This window comes from Balaenoptera musculus, chromosome 17 (assembly GCF_009873245.2).
Source record: "Balaenoptera musculus isolate JJ_BM4_2016_0621 chromosome 17, mBalMus1.pri.v3, whole genome shotgun sequence".
Lineage (NCBI taxonomy): Eukaryota > Metazoa > Chordata > Mammalia > Artiodactyla > Balaenopteridae > Balaenoptera > Balaenoptera musculus.
This window is the reverse complement of record NC_045801.1, coordinates 39,499,761-39,522,538: the sequence shown is the minus strand read 5'-3', so window position 1 is coordinate 39,522,538 and position 22,778 is coordinate 39,499,761. Positions and strand designations below refer to the sequence as shown.

Sequence of the window (22,778 nt, the reverse complement as noted above, 5' to 3'; positions counted from 1 at the left end):
AATATAATCAACAGATTTGTTTAACACATAAATTGAGATATTTCTTAAGGGTTCTTCTGTTTAATTAGACTCTAGTTTGTAACTCCAGCATACTTATTTATTCAACACCAGAGTGATTTATAATACACAAAGCACAATAATTAAATAAATTATTCTCACTTTTTCATTTGAATTCAATTCAACACATGTTTATTATTTGCTAGAATTTGGGACAGTTGAGAATATGGTTGAAGTTTTGAGCTCCATTTTTGTGTCATTTAGGTTTTAAGCCATATAATAAAGTTGTCAAACATGTCAGTAATAAACCGTTTTTCTTTAGTATTCAAAATTATATTAATAAAGAGAAGTACAAGGTGAGAAGTTTTATTACTATGAAGATGACCTTACACCTCTATACCAAGTTTTCCACTAGTAATGACACACATCTTTTAAGAAGTAAAAACAGAAAATATAAAAGTTTCATTTCTGTATTTGGAATGCCTGTGACTGCTTCTTCTTTGATATCATTTCTGCTTAGTTTTATTTTTTTTTCTCTTTTTATCATTTTTTCTAGGTTGTACTGGTCAGTGGACACCTGGACAGCTGGGATGTCGGGCAGGGTGCGATGGATGATGGTGGAGGAGCCTTTATATCATGGGAAGCACTGTCGCTTATTAAAGATCTTGGTAAATATTCAGTAAGTCGTTAACCAATGTGTGAGAGTGTCAGTGGTGACATGTTTAACTCAACACACAAAATGCTCAACAGATTAGTTATTATGCAATGTTTAAAGATCCTCCTGAGGTCTATATGTTTTTTGTCAGTTGATTTCCAGAAAAAAACTAATTTGTCCCCTTAAAGAAAGAAATTTTTATTCAAGTGTCCACCAGGCAGCCAAAGTATCAAATATGATCAGCCACTGGGGAAAATGAACAAGCAAATAAAACTGTAGCAAATGCCACCACATCAGCTAGAGACTATGTAAGGAAACCATAACCAAGTGGAAAGAAAAATCAGCAGCTCCCCCACTTCCTTTTCCTTGTTTGTCTTTAAAGACATCATCAAGCTGTTAGGATAGCTTTACTGCAGTCGTCCTTCCATGATAGAAGTCAAGGAGCCAAAGTAGGCCTGAAGGAATGATTCTTTTGGCTACAATAAGGAATCTAGGATGAAAAATTGGACCTTCCAGGTTAACCTAGACATGGGACAGGCATCAAAAGGAAAGACTAATTGTGAAAACAGTTTATTTTGATGACCCTATTTACAAACAAAAAACATACATTTCCTCTTTGTGTGCTGGTCAAAAGGTGGATTTTGAGCGAGGTTAGAAATAATGAAACAGTCTGAAATGAGACTTCCGTGTCTGAATCAGACCAGTGGTGGTTTTGAAAATGCCTCATCAGCAGAACGTTTTATATTGTAACTGTGGAGTAACCTTGGTTTCAGATGTAGTAAAGATCAGAACATTCCTTTTGGTGAAGGCATTCTATTGCTTACTCAAGTACACATGTGTTTAAATTCATGCTTTTCCTCTGGCTTTTAATGAACCCTTCTAATCCTAAATCAGCCCATTAAATAATTGTTCATTTTAGCTAGACTACTGACATTGTCTTGGTCGAGGCAAATATTTAGTGTGTCATTTTGCTTTATGTCTTACTTGTGTTTTAAAAATGGAGAAATGGGAGGTGATTGTGCATGTTTGTAACTTCTAAAGAGGCCGGTGTCTCTCAGCCTTGGCATTATTGACACTTGGGGCCAGATAATTCTTTGTTGTGAGGTGGGTCCCGTGCACTGTAGAATGTTCAGCTGCATCCCTGACCTCTACCTGCTAGATGCCAGTAACACCTTTCTCCCCCAGCCCCTAAGCTGTGACAACCAAAAATGTCTCCAGACATTGCCAAATGTCCCCAGCAGGTTGTGGGCGGAGAGAGTGGCACGTAAAATTGACCCACTAAAAGAAGCTATTAAAAATTTTCTAGGAGACCTGAATACAGGGTCGTTTTTTAAAAAATGAAACAAACTAATTGGAAACATTACATTGTATATACTTATACTTTTAACATCATTTCCATACTGAGCACCTACTATGTGAAAGCATTTTGTAAAAGTTGGGCATACAGAGAGGTTTAAAGCATGTCCTCTGTTCTTAAGACCCTTAGAATATAGTTGAAGACATACGTATGCACCTACACACATAGTTATCGATAAAGACATAATATCAAGTCTGCTTTTAGAATTGGGTAAGGTTTGAGAGAGATAAATTGCCCAGCAAATAAAACCGAAAAACACTCATTCCTTCAGGGGAGATCTGGGAGACTCCATTTGTGAATTCTCTCCTCCTCTTCCCTTAAAAAAAATACTCCCTTGGCTATCTGTTCTCTCTGTCCTTAACTTCATTCCAGAATGAAGTGGGTTCTAGAGATGAGGCAGGCAAATATCCAACAGTTTCCTCTTTACAGGGCACAGATATTTATTTTAGAAGTTAATTTTATTCCCAGATGTTCCAACCAGCTTGACAGGAGGCAGAGTGGTAGTGTAAAAAGAGAACTGGACCCACCTCAATTAGATTTTTAGGTCCCTCTGTGCCACAAACTACTTTTTTGGCCTCGGGCAGGTCATTTGAACTCTCTGGACTTCGTTTTCTTCACCTCTGTTCAGCTGTTAGCTTCCAGAGTATTTTTATCTGCTCTAGATTGGCATAAAAATTGTGTCTCCTCTATGCTTTGAATCTTACTTCTTTAGTACTCAGCATGGGACCCTAAATCACTGTTAATTGAGTTGAATTCAATTGCATGAATAAATGTCAAATACCATGCAAAGGTGAATTGAGTATCTTTCTCCAGCTCTGAAAGTATACTGACTTCAGTTGCCTTTGATAGCTAGTAATCAGTCTCCTTCAATTCAGGACTTAACTCTCCTATAGATTTCTGAAAACCTATGTAAACATATGAATTCAACTCTAGAATAAAGACTAATATTTCTTTAGTAGGTGTTAAGAGGCAGCATGGCATACTGTTAAAAAAACACTCTGGAGCCAGACTGCCTGGGTCTATCTCATAAGGTAGCTCTGAAAATTAAATAATCTATTCACATAATGTACTTAAAACAATGCCTAACCCAACCCAAATACACAATAAATTTTAACTTTTATTATTTAATAAGCATGATCTGACAGTACCATATTTTTTTAAACCCCACACCTGCTTTGCCTCCTAACTTAATATGTTAATTGTACTGATGTAACTCTAGGGCCAGCTGCTATTGTATCCCTAAATATCCTTTCCCTTTACTATTTAAGTCACCATCTCTTGTATGATGGAAATCCACTGACCCCTTCACTATTTTCCACTTTCATACTAAATTTTCAAGAGTCTAAATTTCTCCTGGCCACTTCCTGCTTAAGTTGAATGCCTAGAATCCGCGCTATACCTCATATCCTATGATTGCACCCGCTGAGTCTTACTCTTTAATTTTAAAATTAAAATTAGATTGTGGATTTCTGTTTGTAGATTGTGTACGTGTTTTAATATGAAGAACTAGGTCTAACGTGCCACATATGCCTTCTAGATGAAAATTAATGATATACTTGAATAAGAAATAGCACTTTGGGCTAGAGGCCAAGAAATGGGTTCATAGTTATATTACTTAATTACATTGACCCCAAACTGTTTAGTTGGTAAAACATGAAAGCTCTATGGCAATCTCTTTTTCCAAGAAAAGTGAGACTCCTTTTGGCTGCTATTCCTTGGACAATATGTCATGCAGAATGCATGTCAAAGTCCCTCAGTGGGGCTTGTTAATTTGAAGTGTTGGTCCAGTGAGACTTTCTGATATTTAGAAATATTGTTCGAAGATTCATCCTTCATGTCTTTTCTCCTTTATTCACTTCTTTCACTACTTTTATAAATTCACTTTTGCCCAAGCCATCAGCTAAAACCATATTCAATTAATCTAACAGAAGAGATATTTGTGCTTTGCAAGTATAACCAGTCATTCCTGAGTAACTGTCAACAGAAGGCTATTTGCTGTGAAATGCCATTGAATACTTTTTTGTGTTTGTGGTTTACTGGACTTGAAAGTGTTTATTTGAAATGTCATTTCCTGGAATGTTCTGGTATCAGTGGACAAAGCCTATGGCCAAAGATCTTATGCTTGAAAATGTTCATTTGGCACTTGAATAATAAACCACCATCCATCCCCAAATTCTTCCAACTTTACCATTTTCCATGAAGTTAGAATTTTACGTTTTCAGGCCTAAACAAACGGGAAAAATAATTAACAGTACTACCTGGTTGTTGAAATGTTGGATATGTGTGAAACATCTTTTTAGAGAAATTTAAATGTGAGCATCTTGACTATGATTTTTATGCAGCTTTAAGTCTGTGTGTTAGAAAAAATATTTTATTAATATATTTCTTCACTCATTCACTCAACAAATATTTACTGTATACTGATTGCATGTCAGTGTGCCAGATGCCTTGTAACAAAGAGGAATGAGACTGGTCCTTGAAGTCTTTGAAGTAGGAGAGACATTTAATTCAAAAATTGCAATGAAATTGTTGTAAGCTCTTTAACTGAAATATGTGCAGATTACTTCAGGCACCTGGTAAAGGGAGCGACCAGCATGGCTTGGCTGGGTCAGGGCGCCTTCACAAAAGTGATATTTGAGCTTTCTTTTATAAAGATAAATAGAATTTCCTGAAGCAAAAGGGGCACAATGAAGAATTCCCAGCAGATTATAGAGCTTCCAGTCCTGTGTACCGTTAAAAATGAGGAGAAAACTGTTGACAATAACAGTCATGGGATTGGGGGGGAAGAGAGGGTTTGCGGAATTGCAGGAGATACTCGTTTTACCTGATATATATTAGATTTTTGTGTAGTAAGCATGTGTTATTTTAGTAATTAAGAAAAAACTCTCAAAAGCCAAAAAAAAAAAAAATTATTGGTCTTGCCGTCACCATAAACACTCTGTTAACAGGAACTACAGAGCCAGAGGTAGGAAGTAGGAAGAGTCATGTAGGAGTCACCAAGGCCCAGAAGTACACCAGGCAACACAGCCAAATGCATGCTAAGGCTTTGGTGTAGTTAGAGCTTTATGTAGCCATTTCTAATGCAGTGGGTTCCCTGTTAGGGGTGGGGATCCATCCAGGAAGAGGGTTTTCTTCTCCCAGGCCCTGGTCAAGCCTTCCTTGGAAAAGTCTCAGGAAGTCCAGTCCAGAATAACTGAGTGAAGGAAATGAAAAACTTCTAAGAAATAGAAACCTAACGGATAGAGCTAGAGATAGAGCGTGAAGCCAACTTGGGACTAGCCCAGATGTAGAAAGGAGATCCCATTAGAAAGGACTTCCTCTTATGGTCAAATAAGTTTGGGAAACTCCTTCTTGGTAATTTCTTTATTCATCAAAAAACATTTGTTGGGAAAGTGATTCCATGACTCAAGTGTGCTTTGGGAAACATTGCTCTGGGGCATTACTGGTGTTGGCAGAATTGAGGAAGGATCCAAGAATGCTTGCTGAGGTATATACTTCATGGAACTGGGTACAAATGGCCTTGGATTTATTTTCATTCTAGATTTTCTAGGCTGTCTTTGGGCTCTTGCGGTTGCCAGAATATTGACAAGATAGAACCATGTAATGGTTCCTTAACTGGCATGGTGGAGATTATTCTTATGTTACTTATAAGAATATTCCTGAAGAGCGTCTGTACCCACCCAAGTGCAAACTTTACCCAACAAATAACTTCATTTCTGCACTATCTGAGCCTATTTTATTAAGATAAATGTAGTATTATTGGAAATGTCTGACATATGCTAAAGGCTCTCTCTGCCAGGTTTTCCTGTGGCCCCAAATGCCCCAGAATTTGGTAGGATTTATTTTTTCTAGAAGGAATTTTGATCTCAAAACATTCCACAAACTCTTCCCTGCTCCCATTTTGGATGCTCTTCCTCCACAATTATTTTGTGAACACAAGAAAGGAGTCTTACAGCCCTGGGAAAGGTTTCCTATTAAAATCACCTCAATACCTTTAGGAAATAATATGTCTGCTTCTGGAACTGTCCAAGAAATTAACTTGTTTCAAGTCTTAGAAAAAAATGTGTTCGCCAACATTAAATTTTATTTTTATTAATTTGAATTTTGATTTGTAGATGGTTGTTTGCCTTTTTTCTCCGAACAAATTTTGGTCTTGACTTTTTATAATTATATTTAGTGATGCAAATACCTAGAACAATGGAAGAATTAGAAACTAAGAATTTGCTTGCTTTTTCTCTTTTTTTTCTAACTTCTAAAAGTAGGTTTATAGTCAGGGGGCATTTTTAGCTCCTTCTCATGGTCTTTAGAGGATGATCTTCTCATTTTTTATTTAAATATGTTATTTCCTCTAGTGGCAAGGTGTGTAGTGTCTGGCTTTACCTTAAGACCTGTGGCAGATACATATTTTTTCAGCTGGGAATTGCTGAGACCTTTTCTTGAGGTTTGAACACATTGTAAGTCTCACCAAAACACTTTGTATCTTTATATCTCATTCAGCTAACATAGACATTTCCACTGGTGTGTGTAAAAAGACAAACTGTGCGTAGATTGTTCTTCCACATATGTCATGAGATAAAGTAAGATTTGCTACAAATGAATCACTTAGAATGTGTTCTACATTTTAATTTGGACATGGTAGGGGAGATTCTGTAATCCTTTCAAAGCCTTAGACTACATGAATATTGCTGTTATTATTTTATCATGTAGCTAAAATATACCATTTCTGTGTAAAAGGAGACGAGACCCAGGCCCAGTGGCGTTCAGCCTCGCGATTCATTCCTTCCTGTCTGACAGAATCTGGAGAGGTTGCAGATGAGCGCTGTGAGAGGAAGGGTCTCAGGGGCCCCTCTGTCCATAGCACGCTCAGCTTCCTCCCCGACATCTGCTTTGATTTGGCCTGTATGCCTTAGAAAGTTAAGAAATGTGGTGTTGGTAAAGGAAACGGAAGCTTTAAAAGTTGCTCCTATTTATCCTGGAGAAGAATGGCTAGGGAAAGACTTAATAATGGTATCCATAGTGCCCCAGTGGATTTCTTTCCACTCAAGAATGGGATCCGTATAAGTCCAGGGCAGGGCTGCCCCGAAAATGTAGGCTACCTCATTAGAACTGTATCATCACAGTATTGTCCAACTTGGCTCACAAGGAGATCTCCTATTTCAATAATAAATATTGAACTCCCGCTTCATGTCCGGCAAATAAAATGGGTAAGACACAGATCCTTCCATCAAAGAGCTCACAGTCAGGCATCAGTAGCTTCACATGGGTGGGAAGCAGGAGAAGAAAGGACACAATTAGAGCTCATGAAAGTACATAGTTTGAGGAGTGGAGGATGTTTCCGTAAATCTAGAGCCATAGGTGAGTGAGGAGTGGTGAGAATTTAGCAGATGAGGGTCAGTTTGTAAAGGGCATTGGACACGAAGCTGAACTTCGGAGCTGGTGCTATAGGCAGTAGGAGCCGTTGAAGATTTTAAGCATGGGATTGACTTCTTCTAAAGATACTGGGTAGGCTATCCGTTTAACTTGTAAGGAAGTGGGATGAATAGAATGGAGACGCAGGAAAGTGGAGTGGGGAGATTCCAGCTATACAGAGCCTGAAGAACCACAGTTTTGGAGTTACTAAGCAGATTTTATTTGCCATGTGGCTGACAAGCCAGCTAAATATACCAAAGAGGAAGTGACGGGGTTTCCAAGGATGCTGTGTTCTTCGCCTACACACTTCGCTGCATCATGCTAATGTTGCCTTTTGCAAAAGCTGTGGTCTGCTCAGCTTAGAATGAATTCTGTTCCAGTGAATGTGCCTGAAAACAAAGGTCTGCAAACAAAAAAACAAGAAAATATATTATGAACATCTGACTGGAACTTTATGGTTAACTGGATTTTTTTAAATGGTCCTGGGAGATAAGGATTTAGTTTAGTTCATTTTTAGGCACCACCAGCCCTGTGAACATCCCCAAAAGCAAGCTCTAGAAATGGAGAGTTTCTACTGGGTGTGTGACAGAAATGATAAGCTAAATAAAGTATTAAATGAAGTTGACTATTGTCACATTACTTATTTGTAATCCTGCTAATGCCATCCCCATATTGGATAAACATCAATGATGAACTCAGCCCATGTTCTTGCTTGACACCAGCATCTCCAGATTGTACCATGTGACCCAGATCTCATGGACTTTTTAACCCATGAACTCCTACTTCCTTAACCCCTAAATAACTCAAAATCTATAGGCAAATGAGAGGTAGCATGGATAGTAGAATAGCATACACTCCGTGTTAAAGTATCTTGGGTTCACATCCTTCTATGCTACTTAGTATTATGTTGTACAAATTATTTAACCTTTTAAATCTCAGTTTCCTCTTCCTTACAATGGCAACAATTTATCTTGAGTTGTTATAGGATGATTTGAAATAATTCAGTGTCTGTTCCCCACTAGATCATCAGTAATAATAACTCTTATTATTAGGTGTTAATTGCGAAAACAACAAGGGTGGATATTCCAGCAGAGGGTATAATCTCAGGATCGACCTTGTCTCTCAAGGCTTGATGTCTGTATCTCTTTGCACAGTTGGGCTTGGTCAAGGCCATCCCTAAAGCAGAGAAGCCTTCATAATAAAAGAACAGTAGCTGGTTCTGATGAGCCAGACTCAAGAACCATCACCCCAGTATAGCCACCATTCAAGAGTATATATAGGGACTTCCCTGGTGGTGCAGTGGTTAAGAATCCGTCTGCCAATGCAGGGGATACGGGTTCGATCCCTGATCTGGGAAGATCCCACATGCCACGGAGCAACAAAGCCTGTGCGCCACAACTACTGAGCCTGCGCTCTAGAGCCCGTGAGCCACAACTACTGAGCCCACGTGCCACAACTACTGAAGCCCACGCGCCTAGAACCCGTGCTCCACAACAAGAGAAGCCACCACAATGAGAAGCCCGCACCGCAACGAAGAGTAACCCCTGCTTGCCGCAACTAAAGAAAGCCCGCGTGCAGCAACAAAGACCCAACGCAGCCAAAAATAAGTAAATAAATAAATAAATTTATATATTAAAAAAAGAGTATATATAAGGCTGATTCTCTCCTCATTGCTGTAGAGAAGGGCAGTTAATAGATGCTTCAAAAATGTGACGTGGAATTAAAGTAACACAAGATATGGGGATGGAGAGATCTTCATCTTTTTCGTCCCCTTTTCTCTCTGCCAGTGTCCTTAACCTAGTAATGCTGTATTTACAAAGACTTATAATATCCCCAAAGAAAAAAATAGTAAAGACAGGAAATAGCTGTTGAGGGCAACATAATTTACTACAAAGTAAATTGTTTGAAGTATAGAATAAAATCAAGGCAGAGAAAACAAAGAATCAAATCTAGTACTTACTCTTACATTTCACCCTTGTAACTGAGCTCTCAAGAAGTCTATTTTTTTAATATAGTCAAAACCCCACAATTTCCAGGCATTCTCAGAGGATCCTCATGCATAGAAAACTGAGGACAATGACCACTGATGCTTGTATTATTGTTCTTTCTCTGTAATAATGGCATCTTTTAAAAGAAATACATTTAAAATGTAATTGAAAGTATTCCGAGTTATTGCCTTGGTTAATGTGTATAGGAAAATATAAGTCAGGAAGTGTTTCAAATCTGTATTTCTGTTCTTGTCACCATAGACCATCTATCCACTTAGCCATCCCATAGTCACTTGTTTCAGGCAGCACATTAGAACAAGGGAAGATGTTATGAAGTGCTTCATACTGGAATTACTCTTTTGTGAAAGATATAAGTGTGAGTTCATCTTTTATAGTTGAATAATTTTAGATGAAATCATTTGAATGTCATTTTTAGCCACAAATGAGGAGTTAGAGGAATTTTCAAATTGATTACCTTTCTGGAACTTTACGTTGTTGCAAAAAACAGTGATTAAACTTATAAAGTAGGGATTTTTGATAAAAATGCAAAACATATATCAAAAGAACCCCATATGTTTCCACTTAATATAATAAGACATTAATTAAACAATATATCAGCAAACATTAACTGAACATCTGGGAGAAAAGAGAAGAGAGCCAATATATGTGGGATATCTCCTATGCACCAGTTACTTCACATGACCTTTTTTAATCCTCAAAAGAGCCCTCTGAGGTATATCTTGTTATGTCTGGCAGGTCACTGGACCTATCTGAGCCTTAGGTCCGTACCAGTAAAATAGATGACAATATGTTTGCAGGACCGTTACGTGAATCAAATACAATGTAAGCAAATGCATATCTATCAGACAAAGATGCAAAGATGAAAAATCCGTGATGCAGATGTTGAAGAAAACTGTAGTGGCAATGCTGCCACTGATGGTTACCGTCTCACTGACTTGGAATTCAAATGGAGCACTTTGGCGGAGAAGTGATTTGGGAGGTAGGGATACAAGGTAACCTTAAAGTGGTTATAGTAAGAGAAAACTTCAATAATGTCCTACAATGTTTTATAACAGTAGCATCATTTTACTAATTACAAATGCGTAATATTTCTTTTCTTTTTTTTTTTTTTAAGAATCAACAGTAGCAGTAAATATTCTTGCTTTAGGACTTAAATGAAGGAGGATCAAAAAAAAAAAAAAAAACGATCTCTTATCCAGGTCTTCCTAGAATGCCTAGATGCTTCCTGATTTTAGGATGAAATAATAACAGCATTTAGCATTCTAGAGCACGCTGTTCCAAGCTCTGAGCTACATGCTGGATATGCAGTTCTCAGAGTCTGGAAGGTAGAAATTACTATTATTCCTTTTACAGAGGAGGGGCCTAAGGCTGATGCTACTTACAAGTTACAAAAGTAGAAAATCTTTTATTTCTTCTTCTTAACGTTTCTCTTCAATTTTTTTCTTTGCCCCCCCCCTTTTTTAAAAAAAAAAAAAATTCAAATATTTGGAAGCGGACATAGAATAATAAACACTGACAATCCTCCACCCAAATCTCATAAATGTGAACAATGTCAAATATTTGTTAACAGTCCTTAGTTTAAAAGAAGTTAAAAATTACCAGTACAGCTGAAACCTGTTTTGTACCTCTCCACAATCTATCCCCTTCTCCCCTTGCAGTTGTAACCGTGTTCTGATTGTTGTAACGTTGTTCTGTAAGTGTATTTATCCAAAACCAGTATTATATCATTTTTGTGATTTTGAATTTACATAGATGGTATTATTCTCTTCCATGTGTGGGCTTATTGTGTTTTATTTATTTCTTCTGTCTTCTTCAGGTGAATGTTTAGTCCACTAATGTTCAGTCTTTCTTATTTTCTAACATTTACATTTAAGGCCATACATCTCTTACTATGCAATGGTTTAGCTACTTTCCACAAGTTTTGAAATACTGTCTTAATGGCCATCCAATCTAAACATGTTAGAATTTTCATTATGATTCTTCTTTGACTCTTGAATTATTATAGCTTTCTTTAAGTTTCCAAAAATATTAGTTACTGAGTTTCAGTTTTGTGGCGTAGTAGTTGTTAAACATGGTTTATGTAATACTGATTCTTTGGTATTTGTTGAGACAAAATTTTGGTTTATTACTTGGTCAATTTTTTAAAAATGTGTTCTTAGGACTTGCAAAGAATATGTAGCCTCCGTTTCTGGGAATAACATTCTACATATTCTTTCATTAGAGAAAATGTATTAATTGTGCTGTTTAAAACTACTATATCATTACTAGTTTTTTATCTGGTTGCTCTATCAGTTTTTGAGAGCAGTATATTAAAATCTCCCACTAAGATTGTGATTTTATAAATTTCTCCTTGAATTTCTATCAGCTTAATTAGCTTTGTGTAATTTGAAGCTTTGTTGCTTTACCTGGTTGAGTCTAAACACCTTCTTTATCCTTAATGTTTTTTCCCTGTAAGTCTATTTTATCTTATATTAGTACTGTATCATGACTACCTCTCTTCTGGTTACTCTTTCTTTTTCTATTCCTTTACTTCCAACTAATCTAGGTCATTGTGTTTTAGTTGATTCTGTTGTAAACAGCGTATAGTTAGATTTTTAAATATTCAATCTCACAATATCAGTTAACGGAGATGTTTGTTCTGCTTCTCTTTATTGTGGTTACCTATATTTTAGTAACTTTCTAACTTTTTTCTATTAGAGCTGCCTTTTTGTTTCTTTTTTCTCCTTTTCTTTTTTTTTTTTGCATTCTATTGGATTCATTGTTTTTTCTTACATTCGCTTCCTATTTTTCCCTCCACTATTTGGAAATTTATTCATTTTCTTCCTATTCTTTTAGTGGTTATTGTTAAAATGTCACATGTATACTTGTTTTAATTAAATAATACAGCAATCATAAATTGCTCCAGTATATGCACTCCCATCATATGTATCATGTATATTCTTGGTGACTAGTGTTTTAGTTATGCCTTGTTTCCAAACCCTCCCCAGATTTATTATTTGCTTATTATTATTTTTTTGGTTTTGTCACTTACTGGCTATATTCCTGTTTAAGTGTGCTATGCCTCAGTTTCTTCATATGTATAATGGGGTTACAATAGCATCTACCTATAGGTTTATTATGATAATTAAATGAGTTAGTTCAGTTTCTGGCATATAATAACTTCTCAGTGAATTTTAGCTGTCATTATTATTTATGGTCAGTATAAGTAATATTAGATTGCCACCATGTTTACTGACATTTTTTATTATCTATTATTCCTTTCTTCTGGTTCAGTTACCTTCTTCCTAAAGGGGGCCCCATGGTAGTTCTTTTTCCTTTTTTCATCTAGTGAAACTGAACTTCTCTACCCATTAAACACTAACTCTTCCTTCTCCACTCCCCTCAACTCCTGGCAACCATTCTACTTTCTGTCTCTTCCACTGAGTTTTTAACTTAAACTACATATGGGTTAAGTCATAGCTTGTCCCATTTTGTCCTGCAAGAGTCGGGTATGGAGGTGCCAGCACAGCAAATCCGCTCTACTTGGGCTTGATCTCTCTGCATCTCTGAGATCTTACACCAGCCTCCCAGTTACTTTCTCAGCTTGGGGTTCTGAAAACCCCAGGTTACTGCAGTGTCAGCTTTTACTTTCCGTTCGAGCTTAAATTCCCTTTTTGCTTCTGGGATCTGAGGATTTCTGTGTTTTTCTCTTTCTTTTTTTTCCTCTTTCCCTCCCTCCCTTTTTTTTTTCCTCCCATCCTTCTCTCCCTCTTTCTCTCTCCCTCCCTTTCTCTTTTTGTGAGTTCATCCTATGCATTAAACAATAGTTTTTTAAATGCATACTTTCTAAGCACTTAATACATATTTATATGAGAAAGGGTCCCTTTGGCATCACCTTGAGCAGCCAGAAGTCCTTTAGTCCTTTTCTAAGAAAGCAAAACACCTTTCATTCAGCCTGGTGTTTGGCATTTGGAAAAAAGAAGAACTGGAAAATCAGGATGGTGACCTGTCTATGGCATTTATTGTCATGGAATAATGAGAAAGGGTCGAGGAGGAAAGCATGGACGGCCAAGGCCTATAGTCCCCAATCATTTTACCATCCAGCTTCCTTTGTGTTTTCATCTTTATTTGCATGCTTTGCAAGGTCTTGAAGAAAAAAAAAACAAACCTGTTAACTAATAATGATTTATTTTCAAATTTTGTTAATCACGAAACTTTATAACAACCATACTTTTATCATGAGATGACCAGTGTTACTATTATCAAGTTGATATTCTTCCAGCCAAGAGCAAAGAAATTAAATTGTCATTTAACTTACAGAGGGAACCATTTCACATATAAAGGTATAATTTTTCCTCTGTGTTTTTTAGAAATTGGCTTACAGACCCTCTCTCAATCCTAGGTTTGTGGAAATGCTGGCATAAAGGTACTGGTTAGAGCCCTAGAAAGAGAAAAGTCATTCTTCCCTACCCGCTTCTCTCTCAAGGTTTAGCTACTGCTGGCTGGTCCCGAAACTGCCTCTACAGTCACTGCTAATCCCCTTCTTCACCCAATTCACAGCATCTACAGAGGTTGGAGATGCAGCTCCTAAGTGGTCTAAGCACAGGTGTATATTAGTTTTCAGAGGATGTTATTTGGACCAGCAGGAAGATTATCACACAAAATCATCTCATTGCCACCCTTGAAAAAATGACCCCAACTTTCATATCAGATTATAAAGTCCTGGGCCATTGAAGCAAGTGTGTTCTTATCAGTGATTCTGCCAGCTTTCGTAAATGCAACTTACATAATCAGCTCTCACTTAAAGATTTTCACTGTGGATTTTTGTCTGTTTATTCTTTCAGAATAGTGCCTTAGAAAAATCTATACTGATTTTTCCTGGCAATTATTAAGCAGATCTCCTCCATCCCCCATCTCCCAACCCCCAACGACCATCACTGAAGAAGAAACAAATCCCTAATTCCAAATCTAAGCCACTCATGACATTCACAGCTGAGCTTACTCAGAAGCTGGCCTGTCACTGAAGGACAGTGGGCGAAACACTAGTCCCTGGAGAGCCTGAGGAGACAGTGGGGAGGTGAATCAGGAAGCCACCAGGAGGAACAGCCATTTCTCTGTTGCTTTATGTAGTTAGAGAGAGCATATTTTTAGAATGGACTTGCTAGAGGGATAAACAATACAGTTCTATTATCCATACTTTTGAATCACACTTCTGGCCTTGTAATTTACCTGATTTGCTTCTCTGTGCCGTTCTTTTTTTCATAGTGAGAAAAGGTCATTCAGTGAGGGATGGGTATATTAGTGAGGACACAAGGCTATACATTTAAACCTGGGGAATATGGATAAAGAGAATGGAATGGAGAGTGATGTTGGTCACTGTTGGTCAGTGGCCCGGAAGGAGTGGGTGTAGGTCCCTGAGCGGGCACAAGTAGGAGTCACGTGGGAAGTGGGAACATGTGCGCCTCCAAGCCCCTCCATGGGGACTGCTGCCTGCTGTGTATCTCCAAGGGTATTTTATGTGACATCTACTGCAGGTCCCTAAATCTGCCGTACTATTTCACCTCTCCTCCTTCACCCCATCTCCAATACGTTAGGTGTACCTATTGTTTCCACTGTCAGATTTGAGCTCTTTAAGCATGACTTTTCATCTTTGCATGTTCCACCCCCAACAGAAGATCATATCAATAATAGTGTCTGTCAGATTTAGCAGAACTGACCCCACTCAAATACTTTGGGCCAGGAAAGTGAGAAGTTCAGAGGAAAGGTTGCTTGGGGAGTAGAGGAGTCAATCCACAGAGGCCCTGGGTCTCTTTCAGAAACACAAGACTGGCAAGGAAGCCAACTATGACTAAAGGGGAAAGAAGGAAGAGAGAAAGAAGCCAGAGGTGCAACCTAGTAAAAATGTAGCCTGGCTTGGGGAGGCCCAGCAGCGAGAAGGAATGAGTTTGGGGTACATATCGTGAAGTCAGGTGGGAAGGCCACATCCACGTCTGTTTGATCTGGGCACCATCATTACACTGTCTCTGGATTTTAGCCTTTTGTTTATTTATCAGTTAGCCTTTGTTTAATCGTTTAATCATTTTTCTTTTGTCCTTCCTAATATTAACTTAGAAAACTTCTTTTAACGTAGGCAGTCTCCCAGGTGAGCTACGTTCAGTCCTTTTTGCTCTACACATGTTTAAAGTGACCATTATTTCCTCTTATGGAAGAAGATAGATTTTATTGAATAATTTTTTCAAGTGGTGAGATTAGTTGTGGTCACAGTGGCAAATTCTTCATAATTCTCCAAGTGCTATAAAAAGTAATGACATGAAGTGAATTCCCATGATGGGAGTTGTCCTGTCACTGTGAATTGCTGTGATCATCTTTGAAGTAATATTTCTTTGCACACTGTCTGTCAGCAACTATGTAGAGTTTGTTTTAGATTCAAAAATGTGTGAGATGAGTTGATCTACATCCAAGAGATTCAGACCTTTTTTGTTGTTGTTTTTGGCTCTGGTTGCTGTTCACTAGTTCAGTTGTGGGGTAGTTTTGTTATGTTTAGCTGTCCTGAAATTTTATGTTAGATGCAGCTTTTACATACTCATTTTTTCCCCTTCATTTACTGAAAGATGGCTAGAGAAGAGAAGTAAAATTTTATCTTCCCTCAGTGATATTAACTTCATTACATTCACTTTTTTATTTTATAAATTTATTTATTTATTTATTTATGTTTGGCTGTGTTGGGTCTTCGTTTCTGTGCGAGGGCTTTCTCTAGTTGTGGCCACTCTTCATCGCGGTGCGCGAGCCTCTCACTATCGCGGCCTCTCTTGTTGCGGAGCACAGGCTCCAGATGCGCAGGCTCAGTAGTTGTGGCTCACGGGCCTAGTTGCTTCGCGGCATGTGGGATCCTCCCAGACCAGGGCTCGAACCTGTGTCCCCCGCATTGGCAGGCGGACTCTCAACCACTGCACCACCAGGGAAGCCCCTACATTCACTTTTTAAAATAAATCTTATACCTCCTACTCTACGTAAGTCCTATTTCTAAAATTTTGTTATATATATTACTTAAGACTGATAAGCATTTGCCCCTTTCTACTGCATACACATCCAGGGTTTTTGTTTTCTTTTCAAATCTTTCAGACTGGGAAAAAATGTACTATTTGTGAGCGGATGATTTAATTTCAATAAATGCCTTTTTATTTCTCTTTCCCCATGATTTACTGCTTGAAACCGTGAGAAACATCCAAGTACAGATGCTGTTTTCCAGCTTTGATGAAACCTTGGTTGTTGCCCTCACAAACTTGGGAAGATTTATCTCATGTGACTCAGTGGTGGAAGTAGTAATATTAGCAGTTGAAATCTTATAAGACATCACAAAGAAAGGGAAACGTTGGTCATTCTGCTTCTTGTTAAGAACAGCTAGCAATTCAAAAAGCAGTTACTTGCTAAGGGAGGGGGAGATAAAAATGATCAAACAGAAATGCCTCCTCCTTCAGTTAGATATGAACTGAGGATACTGCATAGTAGTAATAAAATCAAAGTCTTAGAAGATTTCCCTTAATGAGTGTGTGTACATGTGCTTATTTTTATTTGGGCTTCAAAAATGGATTTTCTTATGTATTTATTCTCTTTGAGGGAAATACATCTAGATCAAAACAGTTTGTTTGCACAATCCTTGGTTTATATAGGAGCCTATTTAAGATGTCATGTTTTCCCTGGCTGTGCTGAGACGAAGACAAGATTATCTGCTGTGTGAATTCCATCTGCGAGAGACAGACCCTCGCCGTGCTCCCCGCACGACGATTCCTCTCTGCGGCCAGGCGGCAGAGGTGATTCCTGTCATTGGTCACTATGAGCCCTGCATACAGAAGGCAGGCCCTCTGCAGGCCCTAGTTCTGAGGCACTAAATGAAAACTGCCATGGTGGCCATTGAATAACTTGTTTGTGAGGAAGCACTTTCAAGAGGAAATGATTCTGAAGAAAGAAATGTGCGTGACCAGTTTTATAGGCTGTGCCTGGTGAAGCATGTCTTACTATCAAAAGCATGTGCAGCAGAAGAGAAAAGAAATGAGTGTGTGAGCTGGATTTCCTCAAACCCCACCACCCCTGGACAGTGGGTCCTGGGAGGAAAAGAATAGTGAGCCTCAGCATCTCCGTGTGGAACCACCCAGACTTCTTCCTTCTGGTTTAAGGAATTCCAGGGGTCTCAACTGCGCTAGAAAAAATAATAAGACATTTTCCTGTTTGTTCTTTGTGGCCTTGGTTCTCTGTCTCCCACTGGACCTTTAGCCAGAAGTAGGACCCCCATAGCTTTGAAAATCAAAAGATCATAGTTGCTAGAGCTGGAAGGGGATCTTCATCCAGTGGAACAATCTGATTGTTCATGGGAAGCCCAGAGAGAATGCGGCTTGTGCCAGGACACAGACCATAGTTTGTGTCCCAAGCCAGGTTTTCTGACTTGTGGCCCTGGGTGGGCTGTAGTATACCCACCAGCTGAATCCCATTGCTCTCCAAGACACATCTTTTACTTTGCAGGTGGGCCACTGTGTCCTCCACAAACCCTCCTCGCTCCCACCCCTGCACCTTTGCTGATACCATGTGCCCTGCTCAGCCTGCCCTTCTCTTCCAGCTCATCTAGTCAAACTCACCACATCCCGCAACACGTAGTCAATCCCGTCTGAAGTGAAGGCTCCACAGTTCTTCCCGCCCAAACCAACCTCTCCTCTCTCTGGATTCCTTCGGCCCATTTTTATTCTCTGTTTCATGTTTGATTTCAATTTCCTAATCAGACCACACTCTCCAATGTCTAAGTTTTTGTCTTCTGCACAGTAGTTCCCCGCCAGGCTGAGAACACGGTGGACTCCTGGCTTGTTAGCTGGCGTATTGAATAGTCGGTCTCCTGTCGGGCAGGTAGAAGAAGGAAGAAGCACAGCCACCCAGAACTCAAGTGCACTCACGTTCAGGTCCTCTTCAGAATCAGTCTCCACTGGTCAAACATTTCCAGCACCTGTCTCAGCAACGATTTTTATTTGTCTCTTTTCTCCAGAGATGGTTCCAAAAAGAGCTAATTCTTATTGTTGAGATGGATGTCTCCCAAAGGCCTTGCCAATAGTATAGTTGTGAGGTTCACAGTTTTGCCTAAAGCTCCTCTTTTAGGAGGGATGGAAACTGCAGGATGAGTATTATGGTAAATGCTCAACATAGACATCTACTGACTGGGTGACAGGTGAGCCCTAGGAAAGTCACAGGTGTCCTGATGATAGAAAGACTTTTTCATGGAAATTAATAAAGACCATAGTTAGCCTAAGCAGAAGTTCTGTGAATCATAGTGCAATTCAGAGACATGCTTTCTGCCTCCTTTTTAAAACCCCTCCTAAAACAAGAGCCCTGTGGTTTAAAGCCAAGAAAGGGGAGGACTCGAGGTCAGCTCCAAAATCACCTGTAATCTATTTACTCTTTTCTCGTGCTAGTTTGTATTCACCGTATTCAGCTTTCAGTAGATTCAAAGTAGGGTGTCTTGATAGAAAGTGGTCCTTAGAGGCAGGCAGCCAGGCAGTATAGCCATATGGAAAGAGCCCTGGATGACAAATGTAAAGGCCCACGTCTGAGGCCTGACTGTGCCACTTACTGGTTTAAAAACGATATTCAAAACCTCTTACAAGTCCCAGCTTCAGTCTTCTTGTCTGTTAAATGTGAGTAAAAATCCCTGCCCTAGGTCTAGGCATGCTGCACACATATAATGATTTCTTGACATTTCCTTCACTGCCGGATTATCAGCTATACATGGGCAAGGTCTATATGTATCTTGTTTACTGCTCTGTCTCCAGAACTTGGTCCGTAGTGGGGTATGTACTATAGTCATTGGTTGGTTGATGAAGTGACAGGGAAAAGTTTAAAGCAATTATAGGCTGTTACTGTGATTCTTGTTATCTTTGATGTTCTTATCCTGGCTCTGTAGAAAGTGGTAGTTTTTAGTTTGGGTTCCCATTTTCCACTCTCAATGAGAAGGCACAAGACTCACAGCAGATCAACAGACCAACTACTGACCCTTGGTCGTAAGTGAGGACCTTCGAAAGTTCATGATATTTCTTTGTAGATTCTTCCCTAGTCTCAGTACCTGGCACACAGACTAGAGGCATTTGACTTTCACTCAGGTTTGTTGTAGGTCCCTTGATGCATGGGTGCCAGCGATCATCAACAGGGGGACGACCCTCTCTGCTTATCAGCAGTGGCCGCTTTTCTTCTGCTGTTTTTCTTCTTTGGTCTTTGATGTATGAGTATGTGTAGTGGCAGAGATAAGCTTCTCATAGTGCTGTACTAAATGCAGCTTCTGCCTGAGGGTGCACACGTGCCTGAGGAGGCTCTAGCTTGTCCAAGCGAGCTCTTATTTCAAAGCCCCTCCTACAGGTGGGCTCTGAGGCCTGGCAGAAAGCAGGCCTTTGGCATCAGACAGGTGTGCATTTGAAAGCTTCATGTAGCTGATCGTCTAGTAAGGAAGGGAAATGTTAAAGAAATAATTCCAAGTGTGAGGAATGCCCAGATATAGGGTAGGTATTAGCAGATGAGAAAACTGAGGCTGAGAGAGACAAGAAGCTTTGCTCAAAATTTTTGAGACAGTGAGTGACACAGTCAGGCCTCCTTATTAGAAAATAAAGATAACAGTCATATCTTCTACAAGGGATGTTGTGATGAATCAGTAAGGAAATATGTCTGAAAATATTGGGCACAGAATCTGGCCCAGAGTAAGTATTTAGTAAAGGTGAGTTTCCACTCACTTTCTTTCCCTTCATTTTCTTTTCTATAAATTAACCTGAATGAAAAGTGGCAGAATTAAACTTCAGTCCTGGAATGGCTCACCTGAAGTGCTTACTCTCAATTCATATTTATCTTTCAGATTGCTTGTTGTACCCACATTTCCTGTTAACACAAATTAGAGGGAGTAACATGACCTTCATTTGTTGACAGAGACACAAGTAGGCAGAGTACAGTGATGAATCTCTCAATTCAGGCAGGAATTGAATGTTGCCTGTGGGGTAAGCTAGCTCTGCCACCTGCATTGACTATACATCATCCCTGGAAATTAACCCATCTTCACCATAGTCACTGAGATGGAAACAAGGGCCTGTCCATTGAACATCACCTTCAAATGGAAAGAATGAACGTTTAGCACAATATATGCATCTACACCTATAATCACACTAACACAAATGTTTTAAGGTATTGTGTTGCATGAGTCAGTTTGTGTATGTATTATTTGTTTCTTGATAAGAGTCAAACAGAAGCTAATAGTTTTCTAGGAAAATATAATGATTATGAAATTCAGGAGTCAATGTCCTGTTTCACAACCACTTTTGCTCACTTTAGTACAACCTTATGCATCATCAGGCATGCTGGTATAAGAAAATAATGATATGAGCCCTGGTCTTTACAGGTACAACAGATGCAGTCCTTTATAAATTTCAAAAGCATTATTATTCACTAAAATAGATCATTTTAATTCAAAGGAATGGTAGATATATGTATAAATAGGTTACATATCAACAAAGTTTTGTTCTCTTCATTTAAGACATTAATGCCAATTTAGTCTTTACTGTTGAATCTATTAATTCAAATAATATCTATCAGTAGGTATATGAGCTAAGCCATAAGCGTGTATGTAAAATTTTATGTAAGATAATATGCTTGTATACATACACAGCAAAACCAGTAATTACACATTTAGGTGTGGAAACTAATGATTAGTGCCTCTTCATAAAATTAATATATTTAGGTTCTACACTTGTGTATTATTTCATAGTGTATCAATAAGAAGGGCAGACACCACCTCAGATATTTCAAGCAGGAAGGGATTTAATTTAGGGAATTCAAGCCTATGACAGAAAGAGTTAATGCTTACCAAACATTGTATTGTTTTCTCATCCTCTCTTGCTATGAGGTTGGAAACTTATGATAGTCCTGGCCAAAGGACTGTGGAGGAGAGTGAATTAATTTCCCAGGACTAAAATGGTTAAGAGCTTGTATGCCTCTTCTAACCCTTACTGCCCCTGGGAGCAACCCTGGAAGCTATATAAGAAGATGGAAATAAAAAGGTGGATGAATCTGGTTGTTTGAATCACCAGATGGAAGAGAGCTCTCATCAACCTGTATTTGGACTTTGCATGAGCAAAAGTCAACATTTACTGGACTAACACATAGAGATTTGAGAGTTTTGGCTGTCTGTTGAGGCAGCTAGGGTTGATTGCCTTACAAATAAAGGGATTTATAAAAGTATTGGAAGGCCTGGGAGAGGGAATATCAGAAATGCAGCTACTAGTATTCAGGAAATCTTGAAGCACAGGAACTACAGGAAACTTTCACCAATGATTTCAGCTCTCCCCTGCATCGAAGTGAGTGATTTGTAGGAAGATGCTTGGAAGCTGTTGGCAAAAGCTCACATATGCTATCTATCAAGGCCCAAGTGACTATCCCCCTCAAAGGAGTAATAGTGGTTTCTATTTTTCTTTTGTCTTTGAAATCTCACATGAATGAAGCTCATTGTTTTCATCTCATCTCATAACCCTGGTGGCATACGTTCCTGGAAATGTAGTTCCCGGACTTCTAATCCCTATAATACCAGGGAGAGTGAAGAAGGAGAAAATGGTGTTGAGTTGCAAAAAACAATTTGGCATACATAAGTAGCCCAATTATTAGGGTGATGATATGTCTCAGTTTATCTGGAACAGTACCAACCTATTCCTGTTGACCCAGAGTAATTATTGATAGTGCCCTGTTTCAATCACAAAACTTTCCCAGTTTGGACACTAAAGTATATGGCCATCCTCCTATTATTAACATGGCGAAAATATTTCACTTATTTCCTCTGCAGACACTAAAGATATACTAAGTGCTAATCATCGTGCTAAGCACTGGGGACATTGATAAACAAAGGCACACATGATTCTGACCTTCATGGAATTTAGAGTCTGGTTTAGTGAATGATAAGGGTGTAAACAGGGCACTACTCTAAGGATGGAGCAGAGTAGACATATTTGAAAGAGGCTGAGGAATTAAACTGTACAGTCTTGATAACTAATCTGCATAGTGGTTAAGACCCTTAGACTCTTGAGTCAGACTGTCTGTATTTGAAAACCAAGTCCACCACTTATTAGCTATGTTAACTTGGGGAGTTACCAACTAATCTCTGCCTCAGTTGACTAATCTGTAAAATGGGGTTAATAATAATTGTCGTGAAAATTAAATGAGATAACTTATAAAGCTTATAAGAGTGCTTATCATACAGTAAACACTCAATAAATATTTGTTATGATCACAATAATGAAGAAGAAGGAGGAGGAGGAGAATGAGGTTTTCTTTTGTAATGACTGAATATGAGAGAAGTATCTAAGAAACT

The 22,778-nt window shown here is 38.7% G+C and overlaps 1 protein-coding gene across 5 annotated transcripts in view; it reads left to right on the top strand.

The window, feature by feature from the left end:
* Positions 1 to 22,778, top strand: part of CPQ (carboxypeptidase Q) — a 498,122-nt gene that overhangs the window by 329,257 nt on the left and 146,087 nt on the right. For all 5 annotated transcript variants that reach the window (XM_036830877.1, XM_036830874.1, XM_036830876.1 and 2 more), the window contains one exon: positions 554 to 665. In XM_036830877.1, the coding sequence (XP_036686772.1) occupies positions 554 to 665 (112 nt within the window). The remainder of the gene's footprint in view (positions 1 to 553; positions 666 to 22,778) is intronic.